The following is a 15,745-nucleotide window of genomic DNA, read 5'->3' as shown; positions in this document are numbered from 1 at the left end:
CAATGAATCTATTAATATGTTTAAATGAAAATAAAAAGAGGCAATACTGTTTGATATAATATTTAGTTTCATTGTAATGTAGGTTATATTCACATTTCCCTGAACTTAATTTCTGCGGCTATTAATATGTTTAAATGAAAATGAAAAGAGGCAGTGGTGTTTGATATCATATTTCGTCTTATTGTAAATGTATAGTGAGGAAAATTGCATTAGCCAAGGCGAGCTGACTGATGTTATCAAGTACGCTGCTGTTTGCAGAAATACCTTTTGACTTTTGTCTTCCTCTCCACGGGACTTCACACTACCGAGTCAATCTCGCAAAGTCTGAACTACGGAGGATGCAAGTACGAAATTAGCGTACTTTGTATTGAGAAACGTGCGCAGACCTACGTCACCAGACTATTTGCTTAATCTTCATGGTACTTTAGACCACGGTGGAAACGCAGCTATAGAATACTGTATGTGTGTTTATTTATATATACATAATAAATATACACAGTATACACACATTATGTATACAAAAACTTTTATTTTGGAAGCGATTAATCGTTTGACAGCACTAAAGCTGAGTGACGAGTGGATAGTGGAAACATCAGGTTCACTTGTGTATTTTGCAGGACATGGATATTGATGAGGGACAGGATACTGTAGATGAGGAGCTCTTTGAGGCTGAGGAGAAGAAAACCAGCAGAACACGTCCAAGGATTCGTAAAAGATTTTTGTCTATGTCTGTTAAACTGCTCTTGTTCTATATCATTTATTAAACTGTGACGGTTCTCGTTGCTTTTGTGACTGGATCTGGTCTCTCTCTCGTATTCTGCGTTGTGATTTAACCATTTCGTTCACACGTCCTTCATGCACCCAGATGAACAGGAGTCAGTGGGCTCAATTCCACAATAAATGCAAGGACACATCATTTTTGTTGATCCGTGTTTACTGAAAAGTGAAATAAAACATCCTCTCAGTGGTGTTTCGCTGCAGACATTACACATCAACAGCACGCATTCCCCGTAGCAACTCGTGTGTTACACAACAATAGTATATAACCAATAATAGAACCGCAACACACGACCACATTTCGTATGAAACATGATGCAATAATAAAAGCAAAAGCAATCATAAACACAAAAATATATATAAAAACATACCTGAAAAGTGAAATAAAACATCCTCTCAGTGGTGTTTCGCTGCAGACATTACACATCTAAATAAAATATAAAATTAAATTAACAACCTCGTGGCCTTGCTAACGAGAGCACTATCAGACGGAAGTTCACAAAAGCCCATAACTAATCAAATATATGTTACTCGGATTAAATGGTTTAAACATTAGCAAAACCAAATCACAAAATACTTGAAATCGCTAGTCATTTTGCGCTATAATCACACAAATATTGCCAAAATGAGACAGAGCATGAATTTACGTACCAACAGCACGCATTCCCCGTAGCAACTGGTGTGTTACGCTATATTGCGTCAAACCACGCATTTTTGTCTGCAGCTCCCAAACAAAACCACATGAGGGCACTATTTTAACATGAAATTAATAAGTACTGCTGAATTCAGGAGGATTCACAATAAAACTAAATACAATTCTAACTCTGTTACATTCACCCCCACTGAATCCTACTGAATTAAGGCAGCGGTAGTACAAAAATAAAACGCCCTTCAAAACATTCACATTGCCGTACACACATAGAGAGACCTACTGGTAAGCCAAACTCTAGGTTATCTGAAAAGATGAAGTGGAAAGAGAGGAGCGCAAAACTCTCAGACCAACATCTGGCAGTAAGATGCCCATATACATCTCACAAAACTCTATGTCAAGGTATATAGTAAGCAAATGTAACACACATATCAAGGTATGCCCCGAAAAGAAAATACATTGAATAAAAACAAAATAAAAATGTTGTACCTTGTGTCTTCTCATTTGTACATCTTAAATCATATTTGAGCACTAAAACAAATAAACATTCAAACAGTCTGAATTCTGCAACCAGGCAGTGACACAACATCTTGCCTAGACATAGTGTACAACAGTCTATTCACAGGCTTGAGGAAACGCCCAAAACGAGACCTGGCCACGATAAAGGTCCCAGTTTCAGAAACTGCCACATCGTCAGCATCAACTCTGGAATCATCTGCTGAAGGATTTGCAATCACAGAACATGCAAGACTCACAGATTCCACCTCAGAATCCAAACTGCTAGTAACACTTGAACTATCAAACTGTTCTTTTTGTGCACTCACTGACATATTGCTCAAAGACACAACTGATCCCAGCTGTGAAGATTCATCAGGCAACCCAGAAACCCAGTCAAATGTTCTGGCACAACTGTCAGTTGTAGCACAGGATCCATTAGCATCAAGAGACAAACCATCATCAGGTCTAACAGACACTGAATCCTCATGTATCTTTGCCAACCCACCATCTCTGACACTCGTCCCAGATTTCAAACTGTCAACACCCATACTTGCCAAAGACTCTGAAACACTGTTTTTGTCGCATGAATCAGGCACAGACGAAGATGAAACTGTCTCAGATACTGTACCCTCCGCTTTGTCTAACGGCAAAAAGTTCACAGGTAGCAAAAGGTTGCGATGCACAACCTTTTCCTGACCGGTGCTTGAATCCCTAATCTTGAAAATGTGTGTGTCGACGTTTCTATCCACCACAACAAAGACGGCAGACATCCACCTGTCAGCTAGCTTTCGCTTGCCTCTTCCAGCCTTGTTCGCTAGAAGAACACGATCACCAACATCAATGTTCTGACCTTTGACTCTCCTGTTGTAGAGCACTGCATGCCTACTCTGTTCCTTTGACGCATGCGCCTGAGCTAATGACAAGGCCTCCTCCAAATCTTTCAAAAGAGAAGCCACATACTTGTCGTAGCAAGTCACAGTGTAATCCTCCAATACAGAACGGAAAATGACGTCTACCATAAGGCGAGGAACTCTACCGGACATGAGATGAAATGGAGCATAGCCCGTCGTCTCATGAACAGTACAGTTGTACAAGAAAGTCAAAGATTGCAGTTGTCTTGGCCAATTACGCTTTGCATCAGGAGCCAATGTACGGATCATGCTCCCCAGGGTCCTATTAAATCGCTCCACACTACCATTCCCCATAGGATGGTAGGGAGTTGTATGCGATTTTTGTACCCCAGACACCCGAAGAAGCTCACAAATCAACTGGCCCTCGAAGCTTGCCCCCTGGTCACTGTGTATGCGTTCAGGAAGCCCAAACACACAAAAGTATTTGTCCCACAAGACCCGTGCCACCTGTTTAGCAGACTGATCTTTGCATTGAAATGCATGTGCCAACCTGGTAAAGTGATCAGTGATCACTAAGACATCAACTGACTTGTTTTTATGATCTTCAGCAGACCAAAAATCAATGCATACCAATTGCAATGGTCTACTGGTCACAATATTTTCTAGGGGTGCTCGACCCTCAGGCTCAGCGGTTTTTCCCGATAACACACCTTTGACAGTGTCGTACATACTCTCTAACATCTCTGTCGAGGCTCAGCCAAAAGAAACGACGTCTCGCCAGTCCCAAACTCCTGGACTGTCCCTGATGACCCGCATGATCGTGAATACCCCTCAAAACCTCCAACTGAAGTGACTCAGGGACAACATACTGGAAACGCTTACCCTTAGACAAACGATCACGGGAGATCCGGTAAAGAATCCCATTTCTCATAACAAATTTCTCCCAATGCTTAATGTATCTAAGAACCCCAACAGATTCCTTTGCTCTTTCACGCCTGCTAGGTCTGCGATGTCTTTCCACATAATGAATAACCCTCGACAGCACACTATCAGAGAGCTGCTTTTCACGCAGGTCACGTTCGGAATATGCAGGCTGCATCTCCGAGTCGGGAACCATCTGAGGAAGATGATCCAAAACAGACAAAGCACGAAGTCTTGCACCGTCTTCCCATGCCATTTGTGAGTCAAGCATGGCCACTACATCCTCCTTATCCAAGGAAGTTCTAGCAACATTCACCGAATTACTGTGCAAAGGACCGCTGCTAGAAACACCCTGCTTTCCCTCAGACCCACAAGACCACCGAAAAGCATCCTGAACTGAGCCGGCAGAAACCTCCCGTACTTCAGACAAAAGTTTGTCATATCGCTCACATAACAGTCTAGGGCCGATGCAAGTATTTACGAATGGAACCCTACTCAAAGCGTCAGCCACAACATTCTGCGCACCCGGTACATACTTGATGTCAAAATTGTACGCCGCAAGTTTGGCCACCCACCGCTGCTCACAACAATCAAGCTTAGGTTTGGACAAAATGTGGGTGAGCGGGTTGTTATCGGTCCACACCGTAAATACGTGACCTTTCAGCCAATGGCTGAATTTTTCGCAAACTGCCCCTTTTTAACGCTAAAAACTCTAAGCGATGTGCCGGGTAATTTCGCTGAGATGGAGAAAGCGACTTACTGGCAAATGCTATAGGCCTAGCTCTAGTGTCACCTGCCTGAACTTGAGACAGCACAGCTCCAATGCCGTCTAAAGAAGCATCGGTCGAAAGGACAAACGGGCGGCTAAAATCCGGATGGGCTAAGACAACTGCTTCTACCATGGCTGTCTTAAGATTCTCAAATGCCAGCTGTGCCTCAGGTGTCCAATCAGCTACAGTCAATTTCCTTAATGCAAAGTTCCTTTTATTTGCGTGACCCCTTTTGGCTCTTTTTATCCGACCTTTCAATAGATCAAAAAGGGGTTTGGCCACGGTTGAGTAGTTGGGTACAAAATGCTGATAATAGTTAACCATACCAAGGAAAGATCTTATGCGCTTTTGAGACGGTGTAATTCCATCAGCCTCCATCAGATCCAAGCTGGTCATTTTGGATATACTCTCAACCTTACTTGGATCTGTGGATACACCAGACTCATCAATCACATGTCCAAGAAATTGCACAGATTTTCTAAGGAAATGACATTTCTTGGGGGCGAGTTTCAGATTATGCGTTCTCAACCGACCAAATACCATCTCAAGACGTCTCAATGCTGTCGTTTCGTCAGGTCCAAAAAAACAATCAAGTCATCTAAATAGCACAACAAACTTAGGAAGTTTTGGTCCCCAAAAATACTTGTCATCATGCGCATAAAACTCCCAGGACTATTACAAAGCCCTTGAGGAAGCCGATTGTACTCATATAGGCCCATAGGCGTTGTAAAGGCTGAGTACTTTCGGTCATCCTCATGTAAAGGCATATTGTAAAAGCCGGAGGTCAAGTCCATTGTGCTGAATAGTGAATTTCCGCCTAACGCAGCCAAACAATCAGCCTGGTGAGGCAACGGATGAGCATCTTTAAACGTTCTTTTGTTTAACCACCGAAAATCCGTACACACGCGTAAATCACCATTCTTTTTCCAAACAAGGACCAAAGGAGACGCAAACTCGCTAGTCGATTTGCGAATAATCTCCTTTTCCTCCATTTCATTCAAAACACGACGCAACACCTGATACTGACTGGGCGCCACACGTCGGTACGGAAGTCGGAACGGTTTTGAGTCTGAAAGATGGATCCTATGGACAAATTCAGTAGCATTGCCACAATCCAAATGATGGCGTGAAAAGACATCATTATACTGCATTATTGCATCAGCCAATTTCTGTCTACAATGCTCAGACACATCACAGGAATCCAGATCAAGCCCTTCCAGACCAACTGACTTTAGCTTCTCAGCAACAGACCTCAGATCAGTCGAATTATTATCCTCTGCCTGATTTTGCTGCATCTGAGAAATCTGGTTCCCATCATCCATGTCTTCAAGCGCAATACCTGGAAACAAATCAGCTATCTTGGCATTACGCTTCAGCATAACAGGTTTGTTCCAGGTATTGATTAACTTCAATGGAACCCACCTATCCCCCCATAGGTGAGTAACGAGCCTGGCCACAAGAATGCCTTTAGGCGCTGACCGAGAATTTGTTGGCTCTGTCAGCACAGCACTACCTGGAGACACCTCCGTATGTTTAGGCAATCTACCCCACACAAGGTATTCACAACCAGGCTCCAGACAGACTGCAGAATTACATCTCACGGTGCCAATTTTGTCAGGCACCCCATCACCCCTCCAGCGATTCAAGCCTGCAAGCATAGACAGGAAAGACTCAGACATAGGATCATTACACACATTAGGAGTCGAAACTGTTTTCCAAAACAAATCACATTGCTTAGAACATCTTATGATGTGTTTGATAACATTCGTACCAACAATGAATTCATCATGCTGCCCACTGACAATCAATGTAGGTACCAACATTTTGCATCCATAAACCTCCAGCTCAAGTGTGACAGTACATTTTGGTTTTACCCGGCTGCCTCCGCAGCCAATTAGTGTAACATCTGGGCTGCCTCTACACTGATCGTTAATTATTCCAGCATCTAACAATTTCTGTTCTGCACTCACACTCATGGTACATGCCATGGATCCACTGTCGAGCATTCCATCCAGGACCACTTTATCAGCCACCATGACAGGAGTGTAGAACAGACTGTCATCTCTGCAGACGACATTCGTGTTCTGGAACACAACATTCTCACCACAACAAAATTGTTTAGCAGACATGAACATGTTTTCAGCATTTGCAATATCAACATCATTTTGGGAGTTGCTATCCAAACCTGTACAGCCTCCCACCATATACAGGTCGGTTAGTTTCCCGACTGAGGCTGTGGACAGGCTGAATGAGCATGTCCCGGAGAAAAACAACACCAAAACACAACCTGTCCTTAAGACAGTGAGACTTTGTGGAATGTGGCAGAATTACCACAAACTCCACAGCCTCTTGCTCTGCCTCTGTATCTGAAATTCACATTCTTCTCAGGCTGGACATTGTTACCCTGCTGTACTCTTTCCATCACCTGCTCCAACATGCCCATCATACGGTTCAGGACATTCTCATCTGATTTTCCCATATCCTGGGACTTAGGAACAGTTTGACCAGAACAGCAAGCACCACGCAAAGATTCATCAAAGCAACCCTTTAAAGTATCGGGATTCACATAGATTGCAAAGCTAGCACCAGTTTCCTGAAAATGAGACATTGGCAAATGGTTATCACTACGTGCCACATCAACATTTCTCACACCAAGAGAGCTGGCAGAAGCCAGAGAGGAGCGTCGCTCTCTCTGATACTCATCCAACCTCCCCTGGACTTCTTTTGCCGTCCATTCACTGATCGGCTTGTGCTTAAAGAGACCAGACAGAACAGGATCAGGGCAATATTTTACAAACATGTGAGCCACCTCTTCACTGATAATATCCATGGCCCGTCCTTGTCTACGCAGGCCTTCATCTGCTAGATCTGCTGCCTTATTGATTCTGATCCAGTAATCTACTGCGGTCTCACTGGGCTTAGGCAGAGTCGAATAAAAAGTCAGCCAATGGAAGGCACGATGGTGCAACACTGAAATATTTCAGGAGAATAGAGTAAATTATGTCAGGGTCATTCTTGACATCAAGAGACGAGTCACTTCTTAGACTAATTCTCACAATATCCCCCGCTTTGCCCATCAATCGCGACATTATCTCATCTGCTTGATTTTCAACAGCACACTTCTGTTTTGACAGAAGAGTCCTGGTCATCTCAATCCATTCGTGTACCGGAAATTTATCACTACCGTCACCTCTGAAAATTACAGGTTCTCTGTCGGTAGTGACATGCACGGTCACTTGAGAAACATCTTGTTTGGTGAAACTGTCAGAATTTATCCCTTTGCTGACACGAGACTCGCGGCTTGCAGTCATTGTTCCATTTTCAATTATTTTGGCAGCGACAGCATCACTAATTTGGTCACCCAGCCGCCCAAACATGTCGGCTAAACAATCCAATATCTGATTATCGCAATTCGTACTACATGGGGTAGACGTGTTTCCAACATGGTGCTCAACAGGTGGGTCTCGAAAAAGCAGACCACGTCCAGCACCCTGTGCATTATCGAACGCCATGCACAAAGGACTTTCCCTACTGACATTAGGTGTAGGTTCGCCAGCACAAAGGTTGTTGGTCATGACACCCCTTCCACGTGGAATAAAAGGGCTCACAGGACTGCTGATATCAAATCGTTGAACAAATTTTTCACCCATGAATGAAAGTAAAGAAACAATATGAATTCAAAAGTTAATCAGCAGTCCATAACGCGTTATCTGCAACAGTCCGAAAACAGTAGTGACATATCAGTTGAAGATGTCCTCATTCAAAAGTCTGTATGCAAAAACAAAAGACAAAAAAACAAAAAACAAAAAAAAATTCCAAAAAGTCTTCCAAAAAGTACTTAAATCAGCAAACTACAGGTAAACAGCAACCTCACAGCGATCTTCTTCAAGATGATCAGGTGATCCAAAAGGTCACGGCACCAATGTGACGGTTCTCGTTGCTTTTGTAACTGGATCTGGTCTCTCTCTCGTATTCTGCGTTGTGATTTAACCATTTCGTTCACACGTCCTTCATGCACCCAGATGAACAGGAGTCAGTGGGCTCAATTCCACAATAAATGCAAGGACACATAATTTTTGTTGATCCGTGTTTACTGAAAAGTGAAATAAAACATCCTCTCAGTGGTGTTTCGCTGCAGACATTACACATCAACAGCACGCATTCCCCGTAGCAACTGGTGTGTTGCACAACAATAGTATATAACCAATAATAGAACCGCAACACACGACCACATTTCGTATGAAACATGATGCAATAATAAAAGCAAAAGCAATCATAAACACAAAAATATATATAAAAACATACCTGAAAAGTGAAATAAAACATCCTCTCAGTGGTGTTTCGCTGCAGACATTACACATCTAAATAAAATATAAAATTAAATTAACAACCTCGTGGCCTTGCTAACGAAAGCACTATCAGACGGAAGTTCACAAAAGCCCATAACTAATCAAATATATGTTACTCGGATTAAATGGTTTAAACATTAGCAAAACCAAATCACAAAATACTTGAAATCGCTAGTCATTTTGCGCTATAATCACACAAATATTGCCAAAATGAGACAGAGCATGAATTTACGTACCAACAGCACGCATTCCCCGTAGCAACTGGTGTGTTACACTATATTGCGTCAAACCACGCATTTTTGTCTGCAGCTCCCAAACAAACCACATGAGGGCACTATTTTAACATGAAATGAATAAGTACTGTCCCAGGTCACCTAAGAGAAGGAGGTCAAGGTCTCGCTCAGGGTCCCGAAAGCAGACGCAGGTAAAGAACTCTCATGTGAAAATCTCTTTATATCCCCAGGTCACCTAAGAGAAGGAGGTCAAGGTCTCGCTCAGGGTCCCGAAAGCGCAAACACAGGAAGAGATCACGGTCTCGCTCAAGGGACAGAAAGAGGAAGTCCTCACGTTCTTATTCCAGTGAGCGACAAGCACGGGAAAGAGAAAAGGAACGGCAGAAAAAAGGACTTCCTCCTATCCGCTCAAGGGTTCTGAGTGGTAAGATTACAGGTCCACCTGTTTAAGAAATTACTGCTTTGCAACAAATTCACATCAGACATGTTTTAAAGGGTTAAGTTGACACTATAAAATAAGTTAAAGAATTATAGAATGATCTTAAGAAATGTAATTGTGCTATGGTTGAGACAGTTATGGTTTGTATCAAATCATGTTCATATGAGTGTGAAAATCACAAGCCTCCACATTTACTGTCTGACTGTTGCTTTGGTCTGTGAGCTTAAAGCGTTGTATAGTTCATCCAAAAAATTATAAAGCACTATTACTTGCACTTTCAAGTCAGTGATGTATTACCACTGGAAAGGTTACATTCATTAACACTTTCCTTCTCTCTAACTTAAATCAGCTTGCAGAGTTCTTGCAAATGTCTTTAATAAATTAATGTCCTTTTCACAACTGTAATACAAGTTGATTTATTTATACACACGCACACATAAAGGGTAAAGCAGCATGTCAGTTACCTTTTATTTCTTTCTGCCTCTTTCAGTTTGCAGCACTACTCTGTGGGTCGGTCAAGTGGACAAGAAAGCCACCCAACAAGATCTTACTAACCTCTTCGAAGAGTTTGGCCAGATTGAATCTATCAATGTGAGTCGAGTTTCTGTAAACCTGAGCTCTTGCGAGTAAACTTGAGAATGCTCTTCAAATTAGTTTACTTATTTAATTAGATCAGTTATGCCAGCCAAGAGGCATTTTTGGAGTCTCCAGATATTTTTGGCTGAAGTTTAATTAGGAATACCCTAAAACTGGAAGTGTTTTAGGACAGCTCAGTAGGTCTTCAGGTGTTGTGTTTTAATAGAGTAGGTGAATCTGGAAACTAAAGCTTTTACTGCACAAGTCTGCCCCTCTCTCTAGATGATTCCTCCCATATTTTTTTTTTGGAGGAAAAAAAGATGCTTACATCTTCTTCTTTTTTTCCCCTCTCTCTAGATGATTCCTCCCAGAGGCTGTGCTTACATCTGTATGGTTCATCGTCAGGATGCATACCGTGCCCTTCAGAAACTGGGGACAGGCTCTTACAAAATCGGTTCAAAGGTTATCAAAGTATGTGTGAAGAATGTTCACTGAGTTGAAATTTTTGCAATGTTCTATAACATTTTTGGGAGGGGAATATGTCTAAACATGTTTCATTGCTTGCAGATTGCCTGGGCCCTCAATAAAGGGGTGAAACAGGAGTATAAGCAGTTCTGGGATGTGGACCTTGGGGTGACTTATATCCCATGGGAGAAGGTCAAACTGGATGATCTGGATGACTTTGCAGAGGGAGGCATGATTGACCAGGAGACCGTCAACAGTGGTGAGAAGAATTTACTTGTTCAGCAGCTGAAAGTTTGGTATGTATTGTGTATATATTTGATCTTCTACACAGTACTTTTCCCATTCATAACAATACTGTTTTTTATTATGCAGAATGGGAATCCCAGAGAAATACTGAGACCGCCAAAGACACTCAGAGCCAGGCTGTTACTGCTGAAACCAGTACAGCAAGCAGCACACCCAGCGAGGCCTTTACCCAGCCTGTCACTATGATGCCCATGCAGGTATGATGATAACACTAATTCAGGCCTTAGATTGCCAAGACACATGGAGCAAATGTGTTTAGGTTTCTTACTGTCGTATGTGATTTAATTACGAGATAATAGTGATGGTGTTGTTTAGCCATTAATCTATGACAGTAACTGAAAGGGATACCCTAAAATGAAAATTTTGTCAGTGACTCACCCTCATGTTGTTCCAAACCCGCGAGAGCTTTTAACATCTTCAGAACACAAATTAAGATTTTTTTGATGAAATCTGAGATCTTTCTGACCCTGTATAGACAGCAACGCAATGCAAATTCAAGGCCCAGAAAGGTTGTAAGGACATCTTTAAAGTAGTCAATAGGGCATGAGGACAGCTGAATTAATAATGAATGACTGTTTACTCATCTATGGATGGCTTATTTTGGTTTAGATTCCAGTGGCACAGACGGTCCCTGCTGTTGGCCTTATGCCTCCATCCTTCCCTGTCACCATGGCAATGCCCCCACCAGGCTTTGGTCCCCCACCACCTTTTCTAAGGGCAGGGTTTAATGCCTCACAGCCTCCTCCAGGTACATGGTGCCAACCTGAATACTAAATAATGAAGTTTTTAACTGTACGATGGATTTAAAAAAAAAAATATATCAATTTGTACATTTCTCTTTCACAGGTTTCATGGCCACGCCAGGAGTAGGACCGTCTGCAGTTGGAACCAGTCTTGCTTCAGCTCAGACCTGTATGTTAACCAGCCTCTAAAATAAGTTATTCTTATTTTGCATAATGTTGCTTGTGTAAGCACTGTCCTTAAGGTCCAATTTTTTTTAAGCTCCTTAATGTGCCTTTTATCACTCTGTCGCCTTTATAGCTCTAGTGCAGCCTTCGATGCCAACCACTCAAGAGAACAGCAAGGATTCTCTGTTTGGAGCCATGATTCCTCCCACCAGTACTATTCCTGGGAGTTTTATTCCGTCAGCAATGCCCGGGGCAGGAGTCTTTAACCCTGTGGGAGCACAGCATCAGCAGAGCAACACAGACAAAACGCCTCAGTCGGCAGAAACGATGGAGACCGCTTCTGAGATGACACTACAGGGTAAATGGGTTTATAAGAACATTTTACATAATGTCAGTACAAGTCATATACAGCTAGCAAACCATATGCTGTTATATTTTTCTGTAAAACACAAAAGGAGAATCTTGCAGCAATTCATGTGACTTGTGTGTTATATTTTAAGCTTGGGATGATGCATCTGCGTGCTAGCTAAACATGGATGCCAGTGATATTTTATGGATTTGGTGGAGAGGAAGATTGTAATTGAGCACATTTTCATTCACACCAATATGAGACACTTTGTATTTATCTTAGTATTTTTTTTTTTCCGCAGGAATGCAAAATGCAGTGCGCAGTAGAATGGGTCTGCTGGGTATGCACCCTTCTGCATCGCTAACACATCCTCTCTCTGGCCAGAGGATGGCAGGGCTGCTTCCCCTGGAACTACGACCCAACCTGCTCCAGGGACCTGGGGGCCGCTTCCCCCTGCTCATGCAGCCAGGCCTTGCACATCAGACCAACAATGTCCTGGATGCTTCACTTCAAGCCCAAGCCCGCGTTCGGGTTCCATTCTCTCAAATGGAGCAGTTCAACCGCGCTGAAGGCACTTTCGCAAGGGCACCTAACCCTTCGTCTGCTGGAGCTGAGAGTCTGGCCAAGACTGATAATGAAACCCCACCCAGGTCAGATGTAGGTGCCCAACAAGAAGGAGATCAGGACTATCGCTTTCCACCGCCAGAGAAGCAGAGCACGGGGTTGTTGAAGACGCCTCCTTTGGAGATGCGTACTGAACCTGTGCCTGCCAGACCACCTTTACTAGAACGACCTCCGAGAACAGTCTTGCAAGCCGAAGGTCGAGAGGGTAGAAGAGAAAATATGTCTGGAGGTTTCAGGGCAGAAAGTCGCTGGGGACCACCCAGGGGGGACTTCGATGAGCGAGACATGAGGGGGATGTCTGGTGGACCTCCAAAGAGTTTCCAGGAGGATCGTTCCAACCCTAACTTTCAGAATCGATTTGAAGGCCGCAGTGGAAGTTCATCAGGACCAGCTTGGAATCGTGGAACCGGACCTTCTTTTAACACCAACATGCACCAGGACTACGATGATCGTCGCAGACCTTGGGACCGAGATGACAGGGACATGGACTTCCGGGGTGAAATGAACGGCAATCGTCAAAGCCGGGAGCGAGAGCGAGAAAGGGAGAGGGACAGGAATCGGGACCGTGAACGCGGCAGAGAGCGGAATCGCGAGAGAGACCGAGAACGGGAGCGTGAAAGGGACAGAGAGAGGGAGAATGAGAAGGACAAAGAGCGCTGGACACCCCTTTCTTCACAATCTCAGCCCCAACCGCTGCTTCCCAAGTCTCAGCCGCTGCTCCCTCTGCCGACCCCATTGGTCACCCAGCCTCAAGCACAAAAACAAGCGCAAATGACCCAACACCAGCCTCATCCGGAACCACAGCCAACAGAACGAGATGCTGAACCACAACCAGAGGTAACACCAGAGCTGCAGTCACAGCCCAAGTCACTCAGCCCCCCTGAAGAGACCGCAAGTAGTCAAGAGCAGGATGGAGCGTCATGTGTCAATGGAATGGAGACTGATTCAAAACCTCAGCTAAACATTTTGGAACCTGCATCCCAGAGCACTGCAGAGCCCTCTCGTAGCCCCTCTCCATCCCTTACCTCCACACCCACCTGCTTCCAGAATGAGCCCTTGAAAGGAGAGAAGACCCCAGAAATGTCTGTTTCCTCCTCTGTGGATGGAGACACTGAACAGACTGGGCCAAAGGTGAACGCTGAGACTGAACCTGAGCTAGAGAAAACAGACACTGAGGAAACATAATCATCACTCAGTAGGTAAAGATCATTTTGTATAGTCATCTCTGTAATCATTTTGAAAGCTCTCACAGGACCCACTCAGTTCGCTAGATTATAGCAGACACCTTAACGAATGATTCTTGCCTCTCAATCTTCAAATGTATATGCATTCTAGGCGGCTCACACTAGAGGATCTAAATGGTAGGTGGGATTTTAATATTTTATGTTTTTAGTTTTTAAAGCAGCCCCATTGTTTTAACTAGGTGTTTTTTTTTTCTTCTTTTTTGACACTTGCTTGCCAAAATATTGTGTAGCCTAATTGTAAATGCAGGAGGAAAAGAGGTTTGACCTTCCTATGGAAGAGTGTAAGGATTCTGGCTGTCTCCTTTGGATTGATTGCATTACTTGAAATCAGCACTGGCTTTTTTTTTTTTTTTTTTTTTTTTTTTTTTTTTTCGTCTTTTCTTTTCAAAACTGCAGCTGCAAAATTTGAAATGAATGATTCTGTGGTGTCCAATGCTTCTTGTCTCTAAAGCAGAATATACGTACATCAAATACAGTGAGAACAGTACTGCGTTTTAGTTGCTTTGAAAAGGACAAAAAAAAAAAAAAAATTAAACTACAATGTATTATCCCAATATTAAATGTCTGTGATTTTTCTTCATCAAACTTCCATGGAAATACAAGAGCTCAGAAAAGGCGATCAAAGGAAATATGGATGTTGGGTGCAATCTGTTTTAGTTTCAAATAAACATGCTCTGATTGTTAAAAAATTCTTTAGGACTGTGTTTTGTATCGAGAAGAGAAACCATCTGCACACAAACCATTAAAGCCATGAGCCAAGTGATAATGGCCCAAGTGTCGTGGATGGGATGAAATGTTTTAGGTTGTGAACTGATCTAAACTTTGGGCAGCCACCAGATGTTTGCGTTTAGAACTTTCCTCCGACTTCCTTTTACCCAATAGATCAGCTTTAATGCATTGGAAATATGTCATGCACACATCTGTTTTAATACAGCTTCACTTCTCTCACACTCACACACAACGAATATATAAAATATACACTGCTAGTGTTCAGTCACACAAAATTGTTTACATAAATACTGCCCTCTGAACTAAACAGAATGTTAACCACCTTTATTTTCTCCAAATTTGTGAAATAGTTGCAATAGACTGTAATACAGAGTCATTTACTTACAGGAATAAAAATCTAGAAAGCAAATTTACAATTGAGTATTTTTTTCATTGTGGAAAAAATTTTGACTAATTTAACTTTCTCCTATATTTATTGCATGTTTCCTAATTTTATATAAAAGTTACTTTATGAAAAGTGCTGTCCTATTCACTAAATACTTGAGTTTCAGAATCAGTCTGAATCACACATCAGTGCCTTTTTTTTGTTTTGTGTCTGTGTGTGTATAAATCAAATTGAACAGAAAATCATTACTTTGGGTAGTTCCTGAGATATCAATTTTATTACTGACAGCTTGACATCGTCAGTGCAGTTCTGCAGTAGGAATTAGATATTTTGATTTAAAAAAAAATATTAGAATTATTGTTAAAGCATGTAGTCTGCACAGGCCCAGTTTTCAGCAAATTTCGTATTTTGTTCTCAGTTTTGGAGTAACAGGAAGGTAGGTGACATGTTGGAGTATGACCATGTTGTGCCAAGCAGCCAGAAATGCTTTAACAAAACTGTGGTAAATGGGTGGCCCAAATGCAAATAACACTTCAAATAGGTCTACTTCATTATTTGAACTTTAAAGGGATAGTTGAAACGAAAGTTCTGTAATCATTTACACCCCCTCCCCCCAATATCATTTCAAATTTTTCAAAGTTTTTATTTTAGTACAGTATAATCTCATTATTT

General features: G+C 42.5%; 2 protein-coding genes across 2 annotated transcripts in view; both read left to right on the top strand.

The window, feature by feature from the left end:
- scaf8 (SR-related CTD-associated factor 8) overlaps positions 1–14,648 on the top strand; it is a 53,164-nt gene extending 38,516 nt beyond the window's left edge. Inside the window, exons 11-20 of the mRNA XM_042742846.1 lie at positions 618–727; positions 9,279–9,472; positions 9,978–10,078; positions 10,421–10,534; positions 10,631–10,787; positions 10,901–11,031; positions 11,444–11,582; positions 11,681–11,746; positions 11,876–12,100; positions 12,393–14,648. Coding sequence (XP_042598780.1) covers positions 618–727; positions 9,279–9,472; positions 9,978–10,078; positions 10,421–10,534; positions 10,631–10,787; positions 10,901–11,031; positions 11,444–11,582; positions 11,681–11,746; positions 11,876–12,100; positions 12,393–13,900 — 2,745 coding nt within the window. The 3' untranslated portion in view covers positions 13,901–14,648. The remainder of the gene's footprint in view (positions 1–617; positions 728–9,278; positions 9,473–9,977; positions 10,079–10,420; positions 10,535–10,630; positions 10,788–10,900; positions 11,032–11,443; positions 11,583–11,680; positions 11,747–11,875; positions 12,101–12,392) is intronic.
- tiam2a (TIAM Rac1 associated GEF 2a) overlaps positions 13,858–15,745 on the top strand; it is a 79,826-nt gene continuing 77,938 nt past the window's right edge. Inside the window, exon 1 of the mRNA XM_042742839.1 lies at positions 13,858–13,914. The gene's annotated coding sequence lies outside the window, so the exon portion shown is untranslated. The remainder of the gene's footprint in view (positions 13,915–15,745) is intronic.

Source organism: Cyprinus carpio, chromosome B17 (assembly GCF_018340385.1).
Source record: "Cyprinus carpio isolate SPL01 chromosome B17, ASM1834038v1, whole genome shotgun sequence".
Taxonomy (NCBI): Eukaryota; Metazoa; Chordata; class Actinopteri; order Cypriniformes; family Cyprinidae; genus Cyprinus; species Cyprinus carpio.
Note: the sequence above shows the minus strand (reverse complement) of the source record. Positions and strands in the feature narration are given on the sequence as shown.